General features: G+C 45.5%; 1 protein-coding gene across 1 annotated transcript in view; it reads left to right on the forward strand.

The window, feature by feature from the left end:
* Window positions 1-26,047, forward strand: part of LOC139753891 (fatty acid amide hydrolase 1-like) — a 36,121-nt gene extending 10,074 nt beyond the window's left edge. Inside the window, 12 exon segments of the mRNA XM_071670846.1 lie at window positions 4,840-4,894; window positions 6,194-6,257; window positions 6,260-6,396; window positions 6,844-6,900; window positions 8,655-8,884; window positions 11,895-11,971; window positions 16,789-16,959; window positions 18,280-18,596; window positions 18,598-18,757; window positions 19,188-19,349; window positions 22,275-22,414; window positions 23,727-26,047. Coding sequence (XP_071526947.1) covers window positions 4,840-4,894; window positions 6,194-6,257; window positions 6,260-6,396; window positions 6,844-6,900; window positions 8,655-8,884; window positions 11,895-11,971; window positions 16,789-16,959; window positions 18,280-18,596; window positions 18,598-18,757; window positions 19,188-19,349; window positions 22,275-22,414; window positions 23,727-23,852 — 1,696 coding nt within the window. The 3' untranslated portion in view covers window positions 23,853-26,047.
* The last annotated feature ends 1,038 nt before the right edge of the window (window positions 26,048-27,085 follow it).

Here is a 27,085-nt window from a genome sequence, read left to right on the forward strand (position 1 = left end):
CTATGCTACAGAAATACTTTCTTACATCCCTCATAACAAATTTCTTGCTTAATTTTGTGTTCTGTCCTCCAGTTGTTCTATCCGCACATCTCTTGAAATGTTCGTTGTCTGAATCTGGGTAAGATGATTCAATCCTTCATGCTTTTCATTCCCCTTATGATCTCTGCATTATCTGCAAACATATTCAGTAGGAGTCCATACCATTGGGTAGATCATTTACACAGATCAAAGAGAGTACTCATCTCAGAACATCGAAGGAATGTAGATGTCTCTTCTTTCTGCCTCACCCACTGGCATTGTCATGAGCCTTAAAAGATTATGAGTGATGACCTTAGTCCAAAGGACATCCTTGTCAACTCCCAGTGTTTTTCCCTGGGATGCTGAAAGCATCCACTGGCTTAGGCATCATCCAGAGGTATCTGCCATAAACCATGGAACAAATCTAAGGTCGAAAATACCTTATCATAACCTAATTATAAGGGGATTTTGCCAGGTACAGATATAGGGAAACTGCCTACGGTCTAACACAAGCCTCAAAGTTCTATCCTTTTTTGGTACTAATGTAAGTGGGGCATCCCACAAGGACCTCTTAGGATGAATTACACCCTGTTATACCTCTGTTTTACATTACACATTCATGCACTGTTTGTCATTGAGAATGAAGGAGTCTATAGGCAGGGACATAAATTGGGTGTGTACCAGGTTATAGGAGGTATGGAAGGAAATATTTAGTGAGTTAATCCTAATGGTTCCCCTTTTAAGGCAAAAGAGTTCCTGTAACCATTAAATAGTTCTATGAAATATGAGGTGCACTGAATCAACTCTACATTTACATCTTCAATTATATAATGCAGGGATGGCTACTTTGATGATATCAGAGTAGAATAATCTATATCTTCTCTAATGACCATTTTAACTTCCCTGATTGGTGCTTCAAATGTTGGAAAGTCAACCAGACACGTCCCTTTAGAAAAGATAAGGTCCTGTGTCAGTCTACTGGCCAAGCAGAAGGAGAATTTCCCATCTCGTGTCTCATGGGATATCAGTTCCACAAAGATTCCATTTAATCAGCTCAAATTTGGTTCTAAACACAACTCGGTGCAGTATCCTGTGTGTCTGTGAGTTTTGCACCTATGAGTTTCACTTTTACTCTTGATAAACTGTTTTTAAATATCCTTACATCATAGTTGGTAGGCTGCCACTGACCAGGTACTACCTGCCTAGGTATTAGGAATGTTAGTGACAGATGTGTAGTAAGTTAGTACTTCAGTTGTTGTCAAGTTGCACCCCTTGAGCCAGGTAGATACTTTTTTTTCTACCTCACCCACACATGAACTGTTGGTATTCTGTCAGCAAACATACAATCTCTCCTTGGCACACATATTACTTCACAAATGATTCTTTGTAACTAGATTTTTTGCAGTAAGCACTAAGCACTGGCCCTGCCTTTAGGCAAAATGGTAGGATCAATAGAAAAAAGTAGTATGTAGGAACATTAGTCAGAAGCATTATGTAGAAGTAGTTGGAAGGAACATTAGCTTGGAGCATTAGCTAGAAGTAGTAGGTTGGAACACTAAGCAAGAATATTAGATAAACACATAAGGTAGAAGCAGGTAATAGGAACATAAGGCAGAAGCCTCCGAAAACACTGCACTACAGTTGCCCTCTGCCAATGGCCTGTTAAAGGTGAGGCATTAAAGGCTAAGAAGTGACAATGGAGTTCAACAGTAATGGAGACTTTTTTTGCCATGGCCACACACTTAAGGGAGTTTCTAAAGGAAACAGGCATCAAGAGATATAAATAGACAGATTTACAACACGAGTTAAAATTCCCTTTATTTTTTCAGGATGATAAAAATTATCCGTATGTCTTAAGTCCCTCAACACATTTAAATTAATAGGTACATCATTCTCCGATAGTGAATGACCCAGATGTACTAAAGCACTCTCGGAGCATGAACATCCTTGATGTACTCTTTCTCTTGTGGGTTGTGTACTGGGTACTTGTAAGAATCTGTATGGTACTTCAATTCTTGGTAATTTACTGCATGAGTTATCATTAGTAACTTGCATCCTTGAACAACTATTGTTCATTCAGGAGCCTTATAGTCCAGCTTATTTTCTCACATACTAGCAGTGATACTTGTTACAATATCTCCTCTAGATTTTACCTGATGAACTATGTAGTACCCCAGTCTTAAGGTCTTATCTAAAACCTGTAAGCTATGTGACACTTTACCCAGTATCTCCAAAGGTATAATCTTGTTCTGATCCCTCTCACAATCTTTTAATGCAATTTGATTTAATCAAGTTAATTTCTGCACCAGTGTCTGGAAAGACTTTTACTATTATCCTATTTAGCTAAAATCAATAGCCCCACAGACCCTATAACAATCAGATTCTGATGTTCATCATTTGAACATTTATCCTCTACAACCTTATAGAGGTTAACCAAGTTTACTAAACTAAAAGAGCTCAGCGTCTCTTGCTAATTTGTTGTGGATTTAAGTCTGATGTTTGGAGTGAGGCTGATGTCAACCTACCATTTGAAGGCCTACATTGACAAGAAGATGCTTGAAGATGGAAGTGTTTATTCAATGAAATGGATAGTATTTCTGAGGTGTCTGTGTTCAATCTGGACAAACAGATCTGTAGTGTCCCATTTAATTAACAATAGTAACATTGTGGTGGAATAGGCTCATGAGTAAGTTGGTGGGATATGAGTGTGTGTGAATTTGAGGATCTGTTGACTGTTCCTCCCTTCAGCTTTCCTGTAAAATTTTGTGAATATGAGCGCGATGAGAGACCAGATGGAATCCTTACATGCGGTTTCACATATTTTAATTGGATCTTATTATTTGGATCTATGACTGGGGCTTAAATCCTCTATATTTACAAAGAGAATATGACAATTCTGATCCTTTAGTCTTCAATTCAACCGTTTCATTGTCCACAACCTATATTTAATTTCTGCGAGTGTGGTGTTCATCACTAACGCTCAAGACGCTATGACATGGGCTTTACTGATAGTGCCTTGCCACTGTCAGGTCCAACCATGTTGCATCCTTCAATGCCCATTTTATTAACTTTCCCAGACTGGTAGCTTTGTTTATATAAACAGTGTCATCTTTCTCGTTAATATGTATATATAATTCTAATATTTCTATTATCAGTCATTACATTATCTATCTACTCGCGCCTAGTTAATACTCTAAAATTTAAAGTATTCCAAATCTTCCCAATATTCGAGGTGTAGTATTTGGGAAATTTCCTTATATATTTAAAACCTACAAAACTTAAGGATTTCGTTATTCAAATCGTTATTTGAAGGAATCTTAACCCCGTCAGAGGCAGTTACATCGCGAAAAATAATTGTGCACAACTTGTTGAGTTACCCTTCTCATCACATTTTCCTTGGTGCTATACTTGAACAATAAAGAAAACGTAAGCACAAATTAATAATTTCTTGGTTGCTATGGCAACATCTCACGTAGACACAAGGACATCAACACAAGGTAGACTGCTCCACTGTTAGTGTTCTTCACAATAATAATATTGACATGCACCCTAGAGCATCAGTCACCTTCGACCTTACCTCAAAAGTAGTAGAACAGTCCTCACACATACATGAGAGAAAAAAACTACTTTATCGTAGCTTAAAATGTTTGTTCCAAAGACTTCACTTGTCCCGAAATGGGTCCGATTTTTTTGCTTCGATGTTTATGTGTTTAACTTAGAAAATAACGAGACAGGCAGAGCAGGGCAACGGCTGAAGTGGAATGCAAACCTGTCGAGTGGCTTATCATATTTTTACATATTATAACAACGCTTTTTATTACACGAATAATATTAACGCCACCTTCGGTTAAAAGTCCACTTATAACTTGAGAGAAATACAAGGACATTTAGAGTCATTCTGGGAACAAAAGGAAACCTGTTAGCAATCTTGCCTGGCAACATAAAGCACCAGCCTACTTAAATCATAACAAATAGTCAAGGAATATCCGCCACATGATGCATGGTGGTGGATATTTTGTACTGCAAATATGGTCCCATTCCTAAAGCCATCCCAGTAATCTCTTTCTTTGGTCCTACAAATACGTATGCTCGTCTCTGCTACTCACACTTAACCTTCTACTTAAAAATCGCATCATACATCGAACCTCGGCAATTGTTCAGCAACCACGACCTTCCTATAATCATCTTTAAGCTCCCTAATGAGTTCCTTATGCTCTTTTGACTTGCCTCGTACCTCCCTTGTTCGATCGTGCCTAAACAACAGCTACATTGTCCTCTGTAGCGTACCTAAATATATCCTGAAAAAAGGCAGTGTTCCTCGACTATATCCTGAAACTTTGTAGTGTCCCTAAATAATTTATATTCTGACACTACAGTGGGAAGGACTGTGCAGAATAAGGGCTAAATAGCGGGAAGGGCTTCACAACAGGAAGAAATGTCCAGTGGAAAGCGTTATACAGACTCCCCCTGTCAGCTGCACCTTGTCAAGCAAGTCCCTTCTCGCCTACCCCGTGGTCACATCACGATTTCCCCCTACGTACAGGTCACATACGACCCCCAGTCTCTCGTCTGCGTCCTGGCCACCTAATGCCACTGGTCAAGTCCCCCTTCTCTGGCAGTGGTTGACCAAAGGAATTAACAGATATTTGACTATGTTCCGTAGTTTGGGTAAGGAGATACAGCAAGGATTTTGTGGTTGTGTATGTCGAGTGGTGTGAGGAGTTCTTGACACCACAGTATAAATATGATAGAGGATGACTTTACTTCACCTGCGAAACCACAGTTCATTTTACTAATCCGATCTTTTTTTTTTTGTTGCAGGGAACCCATCATGTCTTCCACTTTCCCCGGCGGTATGTCGTGCTCAAAATCAAAGGTAAGAATAATCAGTAAGCAACACAAGTCATCCAGGCTTCGGCCAAGTATTAATTTTCAATGAGGGAAAGGAAGAAGGGTTGATCCACTGACAACTATGGAGACAGATGGGCCAGAGAGGAAGCTAGATATGAAGGAGCAAAGCGAGGGAGGGAAGCCAAAATAGGGTAGCTTTTGAAAACAAAATTAACATATTTCTGCTTTGACATTATATATATATATATATATATATATATATATATATATATATATATATATATATATATATATATATATATATATATTATACTTTGTCGCTGTCTCTTGCGTTAGCGAGGTAACGCAAGGAAACACGAAAAAATGGCCCAACCCACCCACATACACATGTATATACATACACGTCCACACACGCACATATACATACCTATACATCCCAACGTATACATATATATACACAGAGACATATACATAGATACACATGTACATAATTTATACTGTCTGCCCTTATTCTATCCACGTCGCCACCCCGCCACACATGAAATGATAATCCCCTCCCCCCGCATGTGCGCAAGGTAGCACTAGGAAAAGACAACAAGGGCCACATTCGTTCACACTCAGTCTCTAGCTGTCATGTACAATGTACCGAAACCACAGCTCCCTTTCCACATCCAGGCCCCACACAACTTTCCATGGTTTACCCCAGACGCTTCACATGCCCTGGTACAATCCACTGACAGCACGTCGACCCCGGTATGCCACATCGTTCCAATTCAATCTATACAAACATCGTTGAAATAAATATGCACGACTAAATTGGCTGCTGGAGGTAAGGTGGAGGCAGGTACAATGGGGTGGGAGTGTGTATGAGTGTAAGGTGCTTTGTACTACAATACACACAAGCAATATTACCTTCCGCTCTTCTCCAGTTCTGCGACACTCGGGCGTCTGTGAAGGAAAAAAATATGGCATTAATAAAATGTGGATATGTGTAGTGCGTTAGTATGGTACATTACCTGCAGAGCAAGTGTTAATACTTCAGAAGCCCATCACTGGTTACCATTTGATATGAAGCTGCTGAACGGTTACATTACATAATGAATTTCCTCAGATATTGATAATAACTTTAAAGGTTACATTCAACCTAATGAATTTCCTCAAATAATGATAATACCTTTAAAGGTTACATTTAACCTATATATTCTTGATCAATTTAGCATTTATGAAAATAAATACTACACCTAATTTCTCCTATCAATTACACATCAATTTCCTTACCAGATAATTTTTGCAGCTGACTCGAATGCCTCTTCCTCCCCGACAGGAGAAGATGCAGGAGACGGTTGAGCAGAGGCAGCGGGAGGTACGCTTGGCGCTAGACCGTCTCGAGCTGCTCTGAGTGACAGCGGTGAGCTACTGACGGAGGAGAGGCTGGCTATCCTCGCCCTGTCTCCCACAACACTCCTCCAGAGGCTCAGGGACGGACACCTAGCCCCAACACACGTCCTCAGCGCATTCCAGGCCAAGGTTGGGGCTCCCATCTAGTTCGAGAAAAACTGTAAACAAAGGTCGCCCGAAATTTTGTTGGTATATACATACATACAAACATATATACATCGACAAGTATATAATACAAACTAAAAGTCAAAATCGACGTGCTGATGAAAGATGACAAGTTTTGATACATAGCAGGAAACAGGAACAATTTCTTGACCCCAGTCTAGCTAGGGGTACGACAATACAATATTTATTCCTATGATCTCTGTTCTATCAGTTTGAAGAGAGTTTTATTCCCAGTAGGAGACAGCGTACTAGCATCACCTTATAAGTACACATGATGGGACGATCAGGTGTTCCAGAATACATATATCACCTTTTCATTATGAATATATGCACTATTTACTCCAACTGCAGACTCCCTGCGTTAAACTGTAATTAACATATATATACATTTCTTTTTTTTTTTTTTTACAGGCGATCGTGGTGACCTACAGAGTAAACTGCATCACAGAGTTCATCCCACAAGCTGAGGTAAGTGTGTACAAATCCTCATTGGTACTGGTAACATGGGTAAGGCTTTGCGTGTGGGTAGAGAGATCTGCTGAGTTCCTCTGTCAATGCTCCAGTTCGAAACAATTTACTGACTCCCCATACGACAGAAGTCTCAGAACCTGTTGTACCACTGTCCCGTACTGTGGTTGTGGTCTTCTGGGTCCTTGCAAAAATGCAACGATAGAGCAACGAGAGGTCACAAGAGGGAATTAAGTAAGTGTTATAGAGATAAATAGGCTAAAATTGTGTGACTTCGTATGCGAACTGTTACAGAAGTTTAAGTAGTAATGTAATATACTAAGGAAAGGTTAAAAGGTGAGGTGCCACAAGTGTAAAACTCTCTCCAAGTACTGTGCAAATAGGTAATCATAAACAGGTTATGTTTACTCATGACTGCACTCACTGACAGGTACATATGACTGCACTAACTGACAGGTACACATGACTGCACTGACTTAACTGACAGGTACACATGACTGCACTGACTTAACTGACAGGTACAAATGACTGCACTGACTTAACTGACAGGGACACATGACTGCACTGACTTAACTGACAGGTACAAATGACTGCACTGACTTAACTGACAGGGACATATGACTGCACTGACAACTGACAGGTACATATGACTGCACTGACTTATCTGACAGGTACATATGACTGCACTGACTTAACTGACAGGTACATATGACTGCACTGACTTAACTGACAGGTACAAATGACTGCACTGACTTAACTGACAGGTACACATGACTGCACTGACTTAACTGACAGGTACATATGACTGCACTGACTTAACTGACAGGTACATATGACTGCACTGACTTAACTGACAGGTACGCATGACTGCACTGACTTAACTGACACGTACAAATGACTGCACTGACTTAACTGACAGGTACGCATGACTGCACTGACTTAACTGACAGGTACGCATGACTGCACTGACTTAACTGACACGTACACATGACTGCAATGACTTAACTGACAGTTACACATGACTGCATTGACTTAACTGACAGGTACACATGACTGCACTGACTTAACTGACAGGTACATTTGACTGCATTGACTTAACTGACAGTTACACATGACTACAATGATTGACCTAACTAAGAGGTACACATGATGATCGTAACTACATAGAACCAAGTAGATCTGTAATTAACAGGTGTTTGTTCTTGACTGTACCAACAATATGTACCTGAATGCATTATACAGATGTACCTGACTGTATCATACAGATGTATCTAACGGCATCATACAGATGTGACCGACAGCTTCATACAGATGACCCTGACCTTCATACACATGTATCTTTCAGCATCATACAAATATTTGACCGCATCATACATATGTATCAGACGGCATCATACATATGTATCAGACGGCATCATACATATGTATCAGCATCGTATATGTCTGACAGCATCATACATATGTATCAGACGGCATCGTACATGTCTAACAGCATCATACATATGTATCAGATGTCATCATACATATCAGACGGCATCATACATATGTATCAGCATCGTACATGTCTGACAGCATCATACATATGTATCAGACGGCATCATACATATGTATCAGACGGCATCGTACATGTCTAACAGCATCATACATATGTATCAGATGTCATCATACATATCAGACGGCATCATACATATGTATCCGACAACATGAGTCCTCTGTGTGTGTGTGTTTGTGTGTAACGACCAAGTGTACCACAGGAGTGGGCGACGGCCCTGGAGGAAGCTCCACCGGAGACCCGTAACCTGCCGTTGTTTGGGCTACCGGTGAGTGTGAAGGACAGCTTCCAGGTGGCAGGGGTGGACTCGACCCTGGGCCTGGCCAAGAGGCTGTATAGCCCGGCGCCTCGCCACGCTGCCCTCGTCCAAGCCCTACGTTCCCAGGGCGCTGTGCCCTTCTGCAAGACCAACGTGCCGCAGACATGTCTCAGGTCAGACCACAAACACGGCTCTTACGTTCAAGTAGCCGGATACCTGCCGGGGGGAGAAATAAATGGCTAGGAATATTGGGGTATGCATTTCATCTTGCACTCGACACCAATGGTACCGATCACACACTCTTTTGTACTCAATCGGATAATGAATATTGATCGATTTGAGCGAAACTGAGTAAATATCACAAGGCATAACTAATGTTGACACCGTGTCTGGCGTCTTGCCCCTGTGTTATTCCGGACGTGTGTGTGTGTGTGTGTGTGTGTGTTGGGGGGTTTTCAGTTAGTGAGGGCAGTTGGAGGGGCGAGTTATTCCGTGGGACATGGAGGGAGGGAGGGAGGGAAGTTGGCCAGTCACACGGAGGGGACGGGTTGGTTCTACTCCCTGCTCGGTAAGGTGTAATTTGATCCATGCAAAAGAGGGTATGGCTAATTAGCTAAATGGGAACGATTGGTTAGTTTCGTCCTTAACGAGGAAGCACGCGTTTATTCTGGATAAATTAGTCTGTTTAACGAAGAGGTTCATTTCGTTTTGACAAGATTATCTTAAGGGCGTTAAGGGGGAGGGGGAACGGTTCATTCGGGCAAGAAATATTATAGTGAGAGCCAGGGTTGTGGGGGTCTTAAACTGGTCACAGACAGAGGGGAAGCCAGTCAATTGGTTCTGGGCAGGACTTACCCAAGTAGTTCAGTTGAAGGGGATTATTGCCAGGGACGTGGAGGGTCGTGGACTGGGGGAAACGGTAATGAAGCCCGATGAGAGACAATCCTCTCAAGGGGATTTATTTAATCTGTTCTTGTGAGAAAGTCGGGTTTACGGTAATTTTCTCAAGTCACGTCAGGAGGAGGACTCGTGTGTGAGTTGACGTAAAATCCTGATAGTTTAGCCTGGTAGTTACATACCCTTTATAACCTTTAAGAGGAAGTTACACCAGTTGCTCCAGGAATTATTTGATAAACGTCTCAACTTTGGAAACGAATCAGTCCATCCAACAGAAGGGGATAGAAAGCTGTGAAGTGGGTCTAGTTATTTCGTCCAAGTGAGTGAGAAAGTTGTATGGTCCTTGAGTATAAAGGGGATCCAGAAGGGAGGGAAGGGGGGGTTAGTGTGTTGCATATTTTTTTCTTTATATAAATACGGATGAGAAAGACCCGTCCAGATAGTATAGTGCTGCACGCGTTGGCCTGCCTGATCCATGCGAGACCTTGGGTTCGCATCCGCTGAAGTACTGAGTCACCCATGAGCTAAGGCCGTTGTATACATGTCACTCATCTTTATCTTCGACTCGCTATTTTATACATGCAGGGCTTCTATTCCCCCTAAGTATGGGGCACGGCTCTATATATCTGGGGGTGGCTTAACCACGGCCTCTCAGTAGACCTTCCCCAAGCATCACCTCTCTCCAACCATCCCCCTCAGAGGAGGTTAAGCTTAACCCAAGCGACGGGGGGTATATGAGTTGATTCAACCGGAGTTATTCGTTGGTCACGACAAAGAAAGGTTTACGTGACTGCTTCCCGGCGATGGTGGGGATGAGGAGGTCGGGGAGTAATTAGTTGATTCAGCTAAGGAGGGGGGGAAAATTATTGCCAGTCAGGGAGGGGAATTAAGTCTGGGGCCAGATTGGAGAGGGGGGGAGCGTCGTCGACGTAGCTCAAGCGAGTGAAGTAAAAAGGTGAGGACAGTGAGTGGAGTTCATGAGGACAGTGAGTTGGGTTCAATGAGGAGAGCGAATGGGGTTTCATGAGTGGGAGGGGAGAGAAGGGGCTCTCGTTAGTTTGTGTTAGTGGGTGTATTGCGAGGATCTGATACGGTGAAGGAGATGAAGGATAGTTTGGGTAAGAGGACTAGATGAGTTTTCGGCGAGAGGTATCCTAGTCTGAACGATATGGAGGGAGTCAGTCCTGCATATGTTTTTTTTTCTATGGTAGGTACTAAGTATTGTACGTATATCTGACACTCGGGCCTGGTAAAGACGTGTTTATGTCGTCCTAATCAACGGGACTGACTGACTGACTGGAAAAAAGGAGAGGTATGTCGTCTCCTCAGTGAGCGGGAGCTACGTATAGTTCCGTCATCAAGGGCGTTAGGTTAGGTCAGGTCTGTCGTAGGAGAGTGACTCGAAGTTCTGTCACCGAAATGATCTGATTGATCAGTTTCTGCAGGCCATATAGGAGGAGGGTCGACTCTTCCCTGCGAGGGGTAGATGATGATGAGGAGGAGGCGTGGGTGAGAGAGAGAGAGAGAGAGGGAGAGTTCAGTTATCTTGTTAGCCTGGGCGAGGGAGGATTTAGTACTAAGTTCAGGTGAGTTGGCCCCGTTGAATTACGCAGATTAAGGAGGGTCGCGCGGGTTAATGTGCTGGGAGGGGAGGGAGGGAGTTAGGGCATTCCATAAGAGGGGAATCATTCTGCATGAACTGGAAAACATAAGTCATACACGTGATTTAACCTCGGGTGAGGTGGGGTTAGACGGTGCCAGGGTCTGAGGGAGGGAAGGATGGGTCTTTCGACTCGGCCACTGTCACCTCACACACACACACCCACACACACACACCTCCCTTCTTCCATGCTGACAGCTAGGATCTCGTTGTATCCCAAGTCGTTACATACGACGAAGGATAAAATTAAGGCACCAATTTTATGTATCTTGGATTTGCCATCAGTTGACGTACTGTGGTACCGCTTGTGTACGACACATCGGTTAAGCTGTTCCATTAGAATACTTCTGTGAACTTTGTGATATTCCTCTCCATTTCACGTTCCGTAGGGGGTCTCGTCTGGCAGTGATTCTTGAAGGGAGAGTGGCTCAGGGAATGACCAGTTATAGATTATCGTCTCATGTTCAGAAATACCTTCGCTCTTTAGCGATATAGAAGGTGCTTTCTGAATTATCAAAACATCGGCCGTAGGATGCTATAAATGATATAGATATAGCGTAGTTAAGGAGACAGGGGGACCTAGGAGTGCGTTGCTCTCTCACCAAACGCCTCTATCATCTTTCCAGCTACGGGTGCAGCAATCCGGTGTGGGGCGAGACGCTCAACCCCGTCAACACGCAACGCACTTCTGGAGGATCTTCAGGTAAGCCTCACCCTCCTTCAGCAGTCCTTGTTCCTCCGGTAGGCTCCTCGTCATGCGGGTCAGATCTCTCGAACTCCATCCTCTCAAGGCTGTGGGTACCCACGCGCGCGCACCATATGACAGGCTAACGCACGCAAGTGGCAGTAAGTATTGTGCCTTTTGGGTGTGTAAGTCGCCTTAAACTACGTGGAATGCCGTATGGATTCTGGGAGCAAAATGTTTGCCACAAGGTTCTCGAACTAAGACGTGTGTGTGTGTGTGTCTGTGTTCCCTCAACTTCCCTAACTCGTTAGTTAGCCACCTCTCACCGTCTAACCCTCCTGCTGTAGCTAGTGACACAGTTTTCCATCATATGTACCGCCACTGGATTATGCACCTTTGAAATGGCATTTCCAGTGTACATAGTTCTGTTCTCTCACTTTGGATTATGTAGTTAACCTCCCTCCCGTCCTGACCACAGAACTTCCTCTTCCAGTCCGGACCACAAAACTTCCTCTTCCAGTCCGGACCACAGAACTTCCTCTTCCATAACTTGTTCTCTTTTCATTTCCTTCCCTCCCACACTCCCTGTTTATTTTTTTGTTTATTTTTTTATCTTTATTTTTTTTTTATTTTATTTTGAAGTTGCCACCACCACCCCAATTTTGTTTTTTTTTTTCACGCCTCTAACCTACATTCTCATGTGTACTGCCACGCCTCTAACCTACATTCTCATGTGTACTGCCACGCCTCTAACCTACATTCTCATGTGTACTGCCACGCCTCTAACCTACATTCTCATGTGTACTGCCACGCCTCTAACCTACATTCTCATGTGTACTGCCACGCCTCTAACCTACATTCTCATGTGTACTGCCACGCCTCTAACCTACATTCTCATGTGTACTGCCACGCCTCTAACCTACATTCTCATGTGTACTGCCACGCCTCTAACCTACATTCTCATGTGTACTGCCACGCCTCTAACCTACATTCTCATGTGTACTGCCACGCCTCTAACCTACATTCTCATGTGTACTGCCACGCCTCTAACCTACATTCTCATGTGTACTGCCACGCCTCTAACCTACATTCTCATGTGTACTGCCACGCCTCTAACCTACATTCTCATGTGTACTGCCACGCCTCTAACCTACATTCTCATGTGTACTGCCACGCCTCTAACCTACATTCTCATGTGTACTGCCACGCCTCTAACTTACATTCTCATGTGTACTGCCACGCCTCTAACTTACATTCTCATGTGTACTGCCACGCCTCTAACCTACATTCTCATGTGTACTGCCACGCCTCTAACTTACATTCTCATGTGTACTGCCACGCCTCTAACCTACATTCTCATGTGTACTGCCACGCCTCTAACCTACATTCTCATGTGTACTGCCACGCCTCTAACCTACATTCTCATGTGTACTGCCACGCCTCTAACTTACATTCTCATGTGTACTGCCACGCCTCTAACCTACATTCTCATGTGTACTGCCACGCCTCTAACTTACATTCTCATGTGTACTGCCACGCCTCTAACCTACATTCTCATGTGTACTGCCACGCCTCTAACCTACATTCTCATGTGTACTGCCACGCCTCTAACCTACATTCTCATGTGTACTGCCACGCCTCTAACCTACATTCTCATGTGTACTGCCACGCCTCTAACCTACATTCTCATGTGTACTGCCACGCCTCTAACCTACATTCTCATGTGTACTGCCACGCCTCTAACCTACATTCTCATGTGTACTGCCACGCCTCTAACCTACATTCTCATGTGTACTGCCACGCCTCTAACCTACATTCTCATGTGTACTGCCACGCCTCTAACCTACATTCTCATGTGTACTGCCACGCCTCTAACCTACATTCTCATGTGTACTGCCACGCCTCTAACTTACATTCTCATGTGTACTGCCACGCCTCTAACCTACATTCTCATGTGTACTGCCACGCCTCTAACTTACATTCTCATGTGTACTGCCACGCCTCTAACCTACATTCTCATGTGTACTGCCACGCCTCTAACTTACATTCTCATGTGTACTGCCACGCCTCTAACCTACATTCTCATGTGTACTGCCACGCCTCTAACCTACATTCTCATGTGTACTGCCACGCCTCTAACCTACATTCTCATGTGTACTGCCACGCCTCTAACCTACATTCTCATGTGTACTGCCACGCCTCTAACCTACATTCTCATGTGTACTGCCACGCCTCTAACCTACATTCTCATGTGTACTGCCACGCCTCTAACTTACATTCTCATGTGTACTGCCACGCCTCTAACCTACATTCTCATGTGTACTGCCACGCCTCTAACCTACATTCTCATGTGTACTGCCACGCCTCTAACCTACATTCTCATGTGTACTGCCACGCCTCTAACCTACATTCTCATGTGTACTGCCACGCCTCTAACTTACATTCTCATGTGTACTGCCACGCCTCTAACTTACATTCTCATGTGTACTGCCACGCCTCTAACTTACATTCTCATGTGTACTGCCACGCCTCTAACCTACATTCTCATGTGTACTGCCACGCCTCTAACTTACATTCTCATGTGTACTGCCACGCCTCTAACCTACATTCTCATGTGTACTGCCACGCCTCTAACCTACATTCTCATGTGTACTGCCACGCCTCTAACCTACATTCTCATGTGTACTGCCACGCCTCTAACTTACATTCTCATGTGTACTGCCACGCCTCTAACCTACATTCTCATGTGTACTGCCACGCCTCTAACCTACATTCTCATGTGTACTGCCACGCCTCTAACCTACATTCTCATGTGTACTGCCACGCCTCTAACCTACATTCTCATGTGTACTGCCACGCCTCTAACTTACATTCTCATGTGTACTGCCACGCCTCTAACCTACATTCTCATGTGTACTGCCACGCCTCTAACCTACATTCTCATGTGTACTGCCACGCCTCTAACCTACATTCTCATGTGTACTGCCACGCCTCTAACCTACATTCTCATGTGTACTGCCACGCCTCTAACTTACATTCTCATGTGTACTGCCACGCCTCTAACCTACATTCTCATGTGTACTGCCACGCCTCTAACCTACATTCTCATGTGTACTGCCACGCCTCTAACCTACATTCTCATGTGTACTGCCACGCCTCTAACTTACATTCTCATGTGTACTGCCACGCCTCTAACCTACATTCTCATGTGTACTGCCACGCCTCTAACCTACATTCTCATGTGTACTGCCACGCCTCTAACCTACATTCTCATGTGTACTGCCACGCCTCTAACCTACATTCTCATGTGTACTGCCACGCCTCTAACCTACATTCTCATGTGTACTGCCACGCCTCTAACCTACATTCTCATGTGTACTGCCACGCCTCTAACCTACATTCTCATGTGTACTGCCACGCCTCTAACTTACATTCTCATGTGTACTGCCACGCCTCTAACCTACATTCTCATGTGTACTGCCACGCCTCTAACCTACATTCTCATGTGTACTGCCACGCCTCTAACTTACATTCTCATGTGTACTGCCACGCCTCTAACTTACATTCTCATGTGTACTGCCACGCCTCTAACTTACATTCTCATGTGTACTGCCACGCCTCTAACCTACATTCTCATGTGTACTGCCACGCCTCTAACTTACATTCTCATGTGTACTGCCACGCCTCTAACCTACATTCTCATGTGTACTGCCACGCCTCTAACCTACATTCTCATGTGTACTGCCACGCCTCTAACCTACATTCTCATGTGTACTGCCACGCCTCTAACTTACATTCTCATGTGTACTGCCACGCCTCTAACCTACATTCTCATGTGTACTGCCACGCCTCTAACCTACATTCTCATGTGTACTGCCACGCCTCTAACCTACATTCTCATGTGTACTGCCACGCCTCTAACCTACATTCTCATGTGTACTGCCACGCCTCTAACCTACATTCTCATGTGTACTGCCACGCCTCTAACCTACATTCTCATGTGTACTGCCACGCCTCTAACCTACATTCTCATGTGTACTGCCACGCCTCTAACCTACATTCTCATGTGTACTGCCACGCCTCTAACCTACATTCTCATGTGTACTGCCACGCCTCTAACCTACATTCTCATGTGTACTGCCACGCCTCTACCCTACATTCTCATGTGTACTGCCACGCCTCTAACTTACATTCTCATGTGTACTGCCACGCCTCTAACCTACATTCTCATGTGTACTGCCACGCCTCTAACCTACATTCTCATGTGTACTGCCGCGCCTCTAACCTACATTCTCATGTGTACTGCCGCGCCTCCAACCTACCGTTACTTTTCACTGTTTTACCCTGACCTGTGTCTCACTGCACCAGTGGCACACTGCTACACTGTCGTATCGTCACTCACACGTCATCACTGCATCAACAAGCTCACCCTACGTATCACTGCACCTCTCACCCACCGTCACTGAAATCACCGTAACAGGGAGGCCAGCTGTTTATCACTGAATCACTTGACATACTCTGTATATCACCCACTAACCCTAATGTACGTCACCGATGTCACTGCATAAATACACTCCTCTTTCCCCCGTATGGTGTCACTGCTCTACTATGTTTTCACTGCCCTACTAAAGTAATTTTTCTTTAATTCCCCTGAGACACTCACCTCAATGTATGTCACCGATATCACTGCATAAATACGCTCCCCTTTCCCCCGTATGGTGTCACTGCTCACTGCTCCACTATGTTTTCACTGCTCCACTATGCTTTCACTGCTCTACTTTAATTTCTTTAATTACCCTGCGACACTAACCTCCAGCCTCTTCTGCTCAACGCAGGCGGTGAAGGAGCTTTGGTGAGCGCTGGTGGATCGGTGCTGGGGATCGGCTCGGACGTGGCCGGCAGCGTCCGCATCCCGGCCCACTTCTGCGGCGTCGTGGGCCTCAAGACGACCAGCGGCAGGCTTAGCTCCAAGGGCCTGGTCCAGGCCCTCAAAGGCGCCGTTGGACGTGAGTGCTAGCCCCCTCCGTCACCCAACCTGTTGGTGGTAGTAGTTCAGTGTTGTGAGACCCCGAGTTAACACATCCTCCCTCAGGGGGAGTAAATGATGAGCTGCTTTCTAGTGACGAGGCCTTACCTCGTCGAAAGCACCTTCAGGTGTTACATGAAAGGAATCTATAGGCAGTCAGCTGAGCGTCTTGTCAGTGAGAGTGAATAAATATAAACTCAGAATACTGCAGGGAAACCTGACTATACTTAAAAGTTTGAGGGAATATCAGCTAAACGTAGGTTCAAAGTAAGACACCGTACTATTCAGCGATCCATGTATCATGCATTGTATACACACACACATACACACACACACGGGGCCTCCATGGTGTAGCGGTTAGCCTTTCTGACCATGAGTCATCACGGGCGTGCATGGGTTCGAATCCTGGGTTGCGGCTCATTTTCAACCACTGACGATGATGATGTGCAGTCTTTCCGAAGGTGACTTCTCTCTCTCTCTCTCTCTCTCTCTCTCTCTCTCTCTCTCTCTCTCTCTCTCTCTCTCTCTCTGTCTCTAGCCGCACGCAGGCGGCATTCGTGAGTGAGTGAGAGAGAAGTCAGCATCGGCGGCGTTACGCCACCGTCAGTGGGGAAAAAAAGAAAGGAAAGTTCGCAATTTCATTTGTAGGGCGTTGTTGTCTCCGATCTACCCACACATTACTGATCTTGAGCGCACCATGAAAAGCCCCACCACAGAGGGAGAAGGAGTGAGTTAGTTTACGTCTCTTGTAAGACGGTTATGTGTAAGACCTGGTCCAGAACTTGGAATGCATGAGATCTGTTCTATTGAATTTTTAGTACGGATGCTCTGGACACTGAGCGAGCTGCTGTGTGTGTACAGTATGACACTGAGCGAGCTGCTGTGTGTGTACAGTATGACACTGAGCGAGCTGCTGTGTGTGTACAGAATGACACTGAACGAGCTGCTGTGTGTGTACAGTATGACACTGAGCGAGCTGCTGTGTGTGTACAGTATGACACTGAGCGAGCTGCTGTATGTGTGTACAGTATGACACTGAGCGAGCTGCTGTGTGTGTACAGCATGATACTGAGCGAGCTGCTGTGTGTGCACAGTATGACACTGAGCGTGCTGCTGTGTGTGTGTACAGTATGTATGTGGGGAAGGCCATGCCGAGTGTAAATGGACGAGGTGATGGAAGATGGATTGTATATATGGGTCTAAATCTTCATACTTTCCAATCACTTTCGTTTAGACTACACGGAAGAGGAGGACTGTTCACACCCGCGAGATAACAATGTTCCTCCTCCCCCCCAACTAGTTCTGTCCTCGCCCGGGCTGCTGGGTCGAGACGTAGACATCGTGGTAGCTGGCCTGAGGGCACTGCTGGAGGGCGGGCGCATGTTTGAGGTGGACGCTGGCCTAGCACCGCTCTCCTGGCGTCACCACCTCTACACCGACGACCGCTCGCTGCGCATCGGCTGGTACGACCACGATGAGGTCTTCCCGGTCACCCCCGGGTGCCGTCGGGCGGTGGCCGAGGCCCGAGAGGCCTTAGAAGCCGCGGGGCATCAGCTGGTGTCCTTCACGCCCCCAGATGTGCCGACGGGCCTGGAAGCTGATGACCGCCTGCTTCACGGCCGACCAGGGCCGCACCACGCAGGGGCTCCTGGACAACGAGCGAGTCGACCAGGTCGTCAGCACCAACAAGCAGTTCATGGCGGCGCCGAGGGTCATCCGCGCCGTCAACAAACACATCGTCCAGAGGAAGTCGCCGCTCATGGCCGACCTCTTGTCCAGTAAGCAAACCAGTTGCCGCACTCTCACCACTTTCTCTGTACCCTCCCCGATTTCACCAACCTAACCACACCCAACAAGCGAGTAGAAGGCGTACCGCACTGCACCCGTCCGCCCGTGTGTCTATCCTCCTTACTGAGGGTATGCAGTGTGTGTGTGTGTGTGTGTGTGTGTGTGTGTGTCAGCACCACAGACACTCGATGGAGCGATTAATTTGAGGGGTTATGTTATCTGTCATCTATCGGACCTATGTCTCCTCTGCAGAAATGTAATGGATGGCGAATTCATTTCGACCAACGGTATAAATACATAGCGACACAGAGGATATGAGACAGCTCCGGGGATCACATATATTGTATTTCCAGTTCGTGACGTGAGCTAACGGACAGTGACGAACATGGATCTCGTAACACTTGACCCCCGTTGTTTCAGGCAAGACGGCGTCGTCCTACCGGCTGTGGCGGGTGCTGGGGGAACGAAGGGACTACATCGAGGAGTTCCTGGAGGCCTGGACGCGCAACCGCCTGGACGTCCTCCTCTGCCCAGCCTTCCCCATGCCTGCTCCACCCCCATCCTATCCCACCAGAATTATAGGCAAGTCGAATTCACCTTGAGGAGCGTCTGCCCACTGTGTGCCTCTTTTTATCTTAGGAAGGCCTCTCGTGCTTTTCCCAGGGCTTTATCCCTATACTGCCCCTAGGCTTCTCAAAGTCCCTACCCTCAAGGGCAACCACGATTCAAAGGTCTGCGCTGGAGGTCTTTCCCACCCGTCTCAGAAGCTTTTCCTACACTCTAGAAGTCTCCGTACTGTATCTTATTACCCGGCCCCCAACCCCTCGTGGTCCTCTTCTACGGGAAGGTCTCTTTCTATCTCGGATAATCCCTACACTCAAGGTAGTCTTATATCTTCCATGAACCTCCTTTTCTTAATTATTGGAACCTCTTCAACCCAGATGGATTCTCTATTCTTCGTATAGGAGGCTCTCTCACTCACTTTTAAGAGGTTTCACGCACTCATAGCACCTTATACTCCTCCTTCCTTACTTGTTCGGGGAGACTATTTTCCTCCTCCTCGTCCCACACTCGTCCCACACTCGTCCCTCACGAGGGATGGTTCCCTTCCTCCCTCTATCTCCCTCTTTCCCTGTGCGACTGTCCTCTGCCTTTAATAAATCCTCATTCGATCTCAACTACTGAAAGATACAGATGACAATGAGAAGCCCTAACAACTGATACATATGTTTTGTCACAATCTACCTTACATTTTACACAGATGTAACAGATGGGTACTCATCAATTACCCTCCAACCATCATCATCATCATCATCATTATCAGGTGTTCGACAGCACCATTTCTGGCTCCAGATCACTAAATGACACACATGTTTCCTTAAATGCTGATGTTATTATTACTATCAACTCCCACGACGGTGTCGTGCATTTTTTCAGCCACATATATCCACACCTGTGTCAAATGGGTGTTGTTTTGGATAATCCTAAAAAAAAAGGGGCAAATCCAGGCTAATTCTCCCCCCAGACGATGGAAGGCTCGTGGAGTAGCCACAGTGTCAGATTATGGTGTGACTAAAAGGTCTGGCTTACGGGAATACCTGGAGGATACATAGCCTCGGTGTTTGAGATTAGATATCGTTACGTAAACGTCCGTGAAAACATTCTCGTAACGCAGTCACGTTTACTGCTCCAACCGTAGTCGCGCGCGCGCCCCCTTCCCTCCCTCCCTCTCTCCCTCTCTCTCTCCCTTTCCAAGAGTTACCTCGGCTGAAAACCTCCTCGGCTGGAGACAATGCGTCCTCATCACTCGGCCTAAGTGACACAACACAGGTTTGCTTCTTGCTGGCTTGGAGCCACGGCTCTCCTGGTCCCCTCCTTCACTCGGCTGCAACAAAACATCTCTCGGCCATCTTTTAACGCTGCTGCGTCCACTCCCTCCTCCTCCTCCTCCTCCTCCTCCAGCAGCCCTCGCCTACCTGCCTGGGCCCAGGCCCGGGGGAAAGCAGGGAGGTTGAAGAGCTTCATCACGGACCAGTTTCGAAAATGTACGATGGGCGCATTAACGTTTTTTCCTTTTCAGCCATACGAGAGAGAGAGAGAGAGAGAGAGAGAGAGAGAGAGAGAGAGAGAGAGAGAGAGAGAGAGAGTGGGTGGGAGAGAACGTTAGTTGAGAGAGCTTAAAGAAAATGAAATACAATTAAACGTTTCTCTCCTCTTTTTTTTTTTTTAAGGAATAGAATCGTTTAAAGTTTTGAGTGACGAAACATTGGAAATTCTGTTGTGTTGCTGTGTGCCTCGAACGTGCGCGGCGACGCTGTCATAAAACATCATCTCTTGACGACTGAGCATGAGATGGGAGATTTGCTGAAGGGACCAGAGGTTAGGTGGTGTACCAGTGTTTCTCGTCGTTCATATGTCTGTGTGTCGAGTTAGGTTTCCCCTCAAGGCGAAGCAATGGAACTTGATAAAAAAAAAAAAAAAACAGTAAACAAGGCCATAGAAAACGTCTCGGTACCGTAACTATTCTAATTAAGCTGTCGTGAAAAAATAAGGAGATCTCAAGTGATTCCTTCAACCGAGCAGCGTTAAGAACATTTTGTTGGAGGCCATTTTCTAATATATCTTAACCTAATAGTGACAGGCTAGGTCGGAAGTCGGTGATGCAATCATTTGTTTTGGTTCTCGAACGACGGAAACAACGGGCCGTTTGTAAACCCATGGCTGCACCGTATTTACGTACGAAAGCTCCCGACCCTAATAGTAGTTCTTTCTGGACGCAGCAGTTAGGGATAAATGGGGGAGGAGGAGGGAGGAGGGGAGATGGCAACCTCAAGCCTTCTCGTCTCGAGTTCTACTCATCCAACAGTCGAAAGAGTTTCAGTCCATTATGAGCCCAAAGTGAGAGAGAGAGAGAGAGAGAGAGAGAGAGAGAGAGAGAGAGAGAGAGAGAGAGAGAGAGAGAGAGAGAGAGAGAGAAGAATAGGAGGGAGGAGGGAGGGGTGTGTACTCAAGACGACAAAGGGCCCGTGTTAGACCTAAACATGTCAGTCATATCCAGATGAAGAACAATATATCTCAGTACTTTCACCATCAGCTTCCCACACGAATTTCCCCTGCCTGAGTTTAATTCAGTACGTTATTCCATCGAGTCGTTCCTCTACGTAGTGAACATCTGCACGGAAAAAGCCACAGGAGGTTTTCCTCCTCCGTCGTCTGTCAAACTTTCCCCTGTGGCACCCCTACTTCTATCCACCAACCTCCCGTCCCTTTCCCCTTGTCAATAACATCCCTCCAACGACTCGCCAACATCATCATCACCCCCAACCCCCTTCCCAATGACCCCCCTCCTTCACTAGTGCACCACCATTAAATGGCCCCAATCCCCAACCCGCCACCACCTCCCCATACCACTCCGTCCCCACCACCGCCCCATACCCACGGCAGGTGACAATGCACCACTCAGCTGCGACTTCCATTTCACCTCTGCTTGTCCTTCCTTCACCTCAGCTGCAGTGGTGACCACCGGCCTCTACAACCTGTGCGACTTCCCCGCGGGGGTCGTCCCCGTCACGCACGAGACCGAGGACGACCAGGCCAAGCTGGACGACTACCCGACCTCCGACCTCATGTTCCACCTGGTCAAGGAGGTCAGCAACCGAGTCAGTGGTGCATGAAACACCACCTGCACGCAATACCACTGCGTATAGTACCACTGCACATAATATCACTGCGTATAGTACCACGGCACATAATACCACTGCGTATAGTACCACTGCACATAATACCACTGCGTATAGTACCACTGCACATAATACCACTGCGTATAGAACCACTGCATAGAGTATACACAAGGTTCCGTTCTTGCAGGCGTCTGAGATTTCAATTTCTCACATTATTTCCAAAATTCGTGCATAACATATTTCAAGCAAAATTAGGCAGCGCTCTTATTTAGAAGACAATAGAAAACGAATTATGGCCGTGGTAGCAGACAGCAGGCTTGGCACCTCTGGCCATCGTATTATTTACATTTTCAATAAAAGCAGCGAGGATGCTAACCCAGCAGACGGCCAGGGTGCTGCTGACAGTACACACACACACACACACACACACACACACAAAGAGCTTAACCCAACCAACATTCTATGTGATACAAGGGATCAATTAGCCTCGCACATTCTACCAAAACATGGATGTACTCTCTCGTCAGCGTCGTTCAGTTCATGGTAAAGGTAGACACCAAATACTGTTTGCTCCCTGTCGCCTGCCAGAAATAGTTCCTTTAACATTACTTCATGGTTGGGGCAGCGTCGTACCCTGCTTGAAATATGCACGGTTAGTATAGAATCTGCTGAATTCGCAAGGCACAAATGATATCTTAAACTTACACAGCACCCGGACCTTCATGAGATAAAAAAGACTATGATATATATATATATATATATATATATATATATATATATATATATATATATATATATACATATATATATATATATATATATATATATATATATATATATATATATATATATATATATATATATATATCCCTGGGGATGGGGGAGAAAGAATACTTCCCATGTATTCCCTGCGTGCCGTAGAAGGCGACTAAAAGGGGAGGGAGCGGGGGGCTGGAAATCCTCCCCTCTCGTTTTTTTTTAATTTTCCAAAAGAAGGAACAGAGAATTGGGCCAGGTGAGGGTATTCCCTCAAAGGCCCAGTCCTCTGTTCTTAACGCTACCTCGCTGATGCGGGAAATGGCGAATAGTTTGAAAGATATATATATATATATATATATATATATATATATATATATATATATATATATACTCTCATTATTCACACACATTCATCCTTGGGGCCAAGCCTACCGAACTTTCAAGGTTACGGTTATCGATTCCTTAACTTTCCTAGTTCCCACTACCGCAGGAGCGTTATCCTATCCTCCTGTCGTTCCAGGCGACGAGAGGAGCGACGGGTCTTCCCATCGGCGTGCAGGTGGTGGGTCTGCCGTGGCAGGAAGAGGTGGTGTGTCGGGCCATGAGGGACCTGCAGCACCAACTCAGAGCAGCCCAGGCTGACTAGCCTACCACAAACACAGCCCTCCCCACACACCCCGCACCCTAAGTGACGCACAACTTGCCATATATCCAACACTTGATTTCGTAGTGTCTGTTCAATGTTTAAATTTGTGTGTGTGTGTGTGTGTGTGTGTGTGCGCGTGTGTGTGTGTGTGTGTGTGTGTGTGTAGTGCACATGACCGGTAATTACCGGTTGCCGCTGTTACAACGCCGTTATGCAAACTGACGAGCGACGGGTCGATGTGTCCGTTTTCATTTAGCAGCAGCGTGACAATCCGGAGGGAAAAAAAATGCTACTCTGTGTTAATCGTTTTAGTATATACGGTACTACGCTACGTACTTGTTTTTAACATTACGATGATTGTGCTATGCCTCAGCTGCTTTACTGTGTAGAATGATAATGGAGGTATGTGTAACGTAATATACTTGCAGTTGTTTAGCCTCATCCAGGGTGAAGATATACTAAACGAAAGATATTATATAATCAGCTCTCATATTTAATGTACCTTGTAGGTGATATCCTGTGTAAGGCAATGTCCACTGTTAGGCGACGTCCTCTGTTTAGTAATGTACCGTACACTGTATGGTAATGTTACATCATCGGAGTAATCTCTGGATATTCTGTCTATATCAACAACTCGTTTACAACACATTTAGTCAATCACCTTCACAAGTTGAGAACGAGCGATCTGTTAATCTGTGACGGCCCGGTAGGAGATAAACAACATTCAAACGAAAAATGACGAGTCTATAATACTCACAATAGTTCAGTGGAATAGTTCGAGGCTTTTCATGTATTATATCAACTTGGTTCCTCCTCCTTATTACGAATGTGTTTACACTGCGTCCTGGAATCGAATGCACTAAGTGAAACACCTCATACCAGCATCCTAACGCGGTGGCCGAGTGTGGCTGTGTTGACTGGCCAGTAGCAGATGGGTTTTACCATGACGTCACAACCTGGCCACCCGGTGTTTACCATAACAACGTACACGATTAGCGGGCACAAGTATGGTAATTGTACGTAACTGCCCATGGCTCCAGTCAACTGTTGTACCATCAGGAGACTCCTACAACCGTTGACACTTCCGAATTTCCATTTCTTTCTTTTTCTCTCTAGTTTTACATCCTTTATTACTGTAGTTTATATATCAACCGGAGTCGCCTCTTCTGTCTTGTTATTATAAGTATCGTTATCATACTCCATTGTGTAAACCGGCGGTAGTTTTGTGTTATTCGTGCCATACCTAGCAGCGTGCAATGTAGGCCATGCAGTGATCATTTCGAGCATTACTGCTCAAACGCTGTTGTGCTGTAACGAGGTGCGGTACGGCGGTCCGTTGCGCGCTGACTGCCTGCACCGGACGCACAAATATATCCTGTGTATAGAATATGTAAGTAGGTCATGTAGGTTTATGATCCTTGGCTGTAAAATTCCAAACGTTGGTAATGCTGTAAAGAACTGTATGCAAGTGTGACGCACTGAGCCTCTTATACGTGTCCATACATCTAGGCCTCTTATACCGTGTGTGTCACGGTGAACAGGTCGAATATTAACGCCTCTACTTATTCATGAGGCTTGAATGGCTTGCACATGATGCGAATGAATGAGAGAGCTTAATATGACACTTTTAGATAGCTGGGTTCCGTGTTCGGTGTGTGTGTGTGTGTGTGTGTGTGTGTGTGTGTGCTCGCGCCGGCGCTTCATGTAGAGAGAGAAATAATCTAAGCATGTCTAACAGAGTCTTAACATAATCTTTTAGGTTAGTTTATCCTGTATTAGTTTTAAGATGTCAAAATGCTATTGTGTAAGTAGCCAAGTCCCCGAAGTTACAAGTGTTGGCCCACAGTTTCAATCTAGACCCGAGACAACATCTGCACTCTACTGTACTTGCCATCTCCCCCACTCAAGACCACAAGACCAACATGTAGTAAGATGTTCGCCGGGTCTGTGCGTGGCACAAACCCTTGTTGAGTGACGATTATTCCCTCATCTTCAGCTAACCTATTTTTTAAGTACAGTAGCCTGATCTTTGTCCAGCCAAACGACTGGCTGAAGCCTAGCCTCGCACGAAGGACGAGATGCCATACCAAAAGACATTTCGCTGGCCTACTGGTACTGGCTCATCATTTCCTAGGTTAACATGTTCTAACTCTATACACTACTTTAATTATAAGTTTAATAAAAACTGCACCATTGGAGTGAGATTACTTTTCCTCATATCAAATTCCAATTTCAATAAAAAACATACAAAATAAAAATCTCTCGACTTCCATGTTCTGGGAAAGTGAACATATTTGTATTTATTTATCGGTGTAGCAAAAATACAAATGACTCTGATCGAAGAGACGTGATCTTATTGTATTTGACGAATGGGAAACTGCCTCACAGGTCTCCTAACAACTGCTCGACGTCTAACGATAGACAGCTACGGTAGAAGGAATGGACATACCGGGTACACAGACTTAATCTCACCCGGGGTTTTATTTACCATGATATTAAAGTTAATTTTCCACCCCACTCCAGCCGGTTGCACACAGGGAATGATCCAACAATTACCTGAGTTCCGTACTGGGGACACCACCAGGTAATGACCATCATTAACTGTAATGATCAAAACAGTTCTTTCTCTATGGAATGTACGCTAATTAAACCAACTTGGCGACGCAGCGACCCGAAAATACTGTAGTTAACGCCCAACTACCACGAAGATTTCTTTACATTTCTCAAACGTGGTGTGACCAAAGCTAGTCGTTGGCCTGAAAGTTAATCATCAAACACCCTTTAAACGTTTCAACGAGCCCCAGGACCATTTTCTAAGAAAAGGGGGTCGTAAACAAATTTCAGGTAGCCAATTAATCGCCGAGACACACCCCTCCACCCCTCAGGGGATGGAAGATGAACAGCTGGGTCGACTGTGTGCCACGGCAGCTACGATACGAACCAGTTTGGCGGGCCCGCGCGAGAACACAGCCACGCTTGATTCTCATTATCAGTGCTTTGCCGTCAGGAAGCAACGTGTATTGACACTCTCCCGCACGACTAACTTGTCTTATCTGTTCTTGTGTTACTCTGGTGGAGGGGGCAGAGTTAGCGAGGCAAACTATCAGCCACACCACACCGCACCACCATCGACAGATGGCGGGAGGGGTCCCGGCCCGCCGCTGCCCGCATACTGTCACCAAAATTAATAATTTTGGTAAAGGGAAGAGTGATGGTGTGTGCCGCTCCCACGG

The sequence above is a fragment of the Panulirus ornatus genome, chromosome 16 (genome assembly GCF_036320965.1).
Source record: "Panulirus ornatus isolate Po-2019 chromosome 16, ASM3632096v1, whole genome shotgun sequence".
NCBI lineage: Eukaryota > Metazoa > Arthropoda > Malacostraca > Decapoda > Palinuridae > Panulirus > Panulirus ornatus.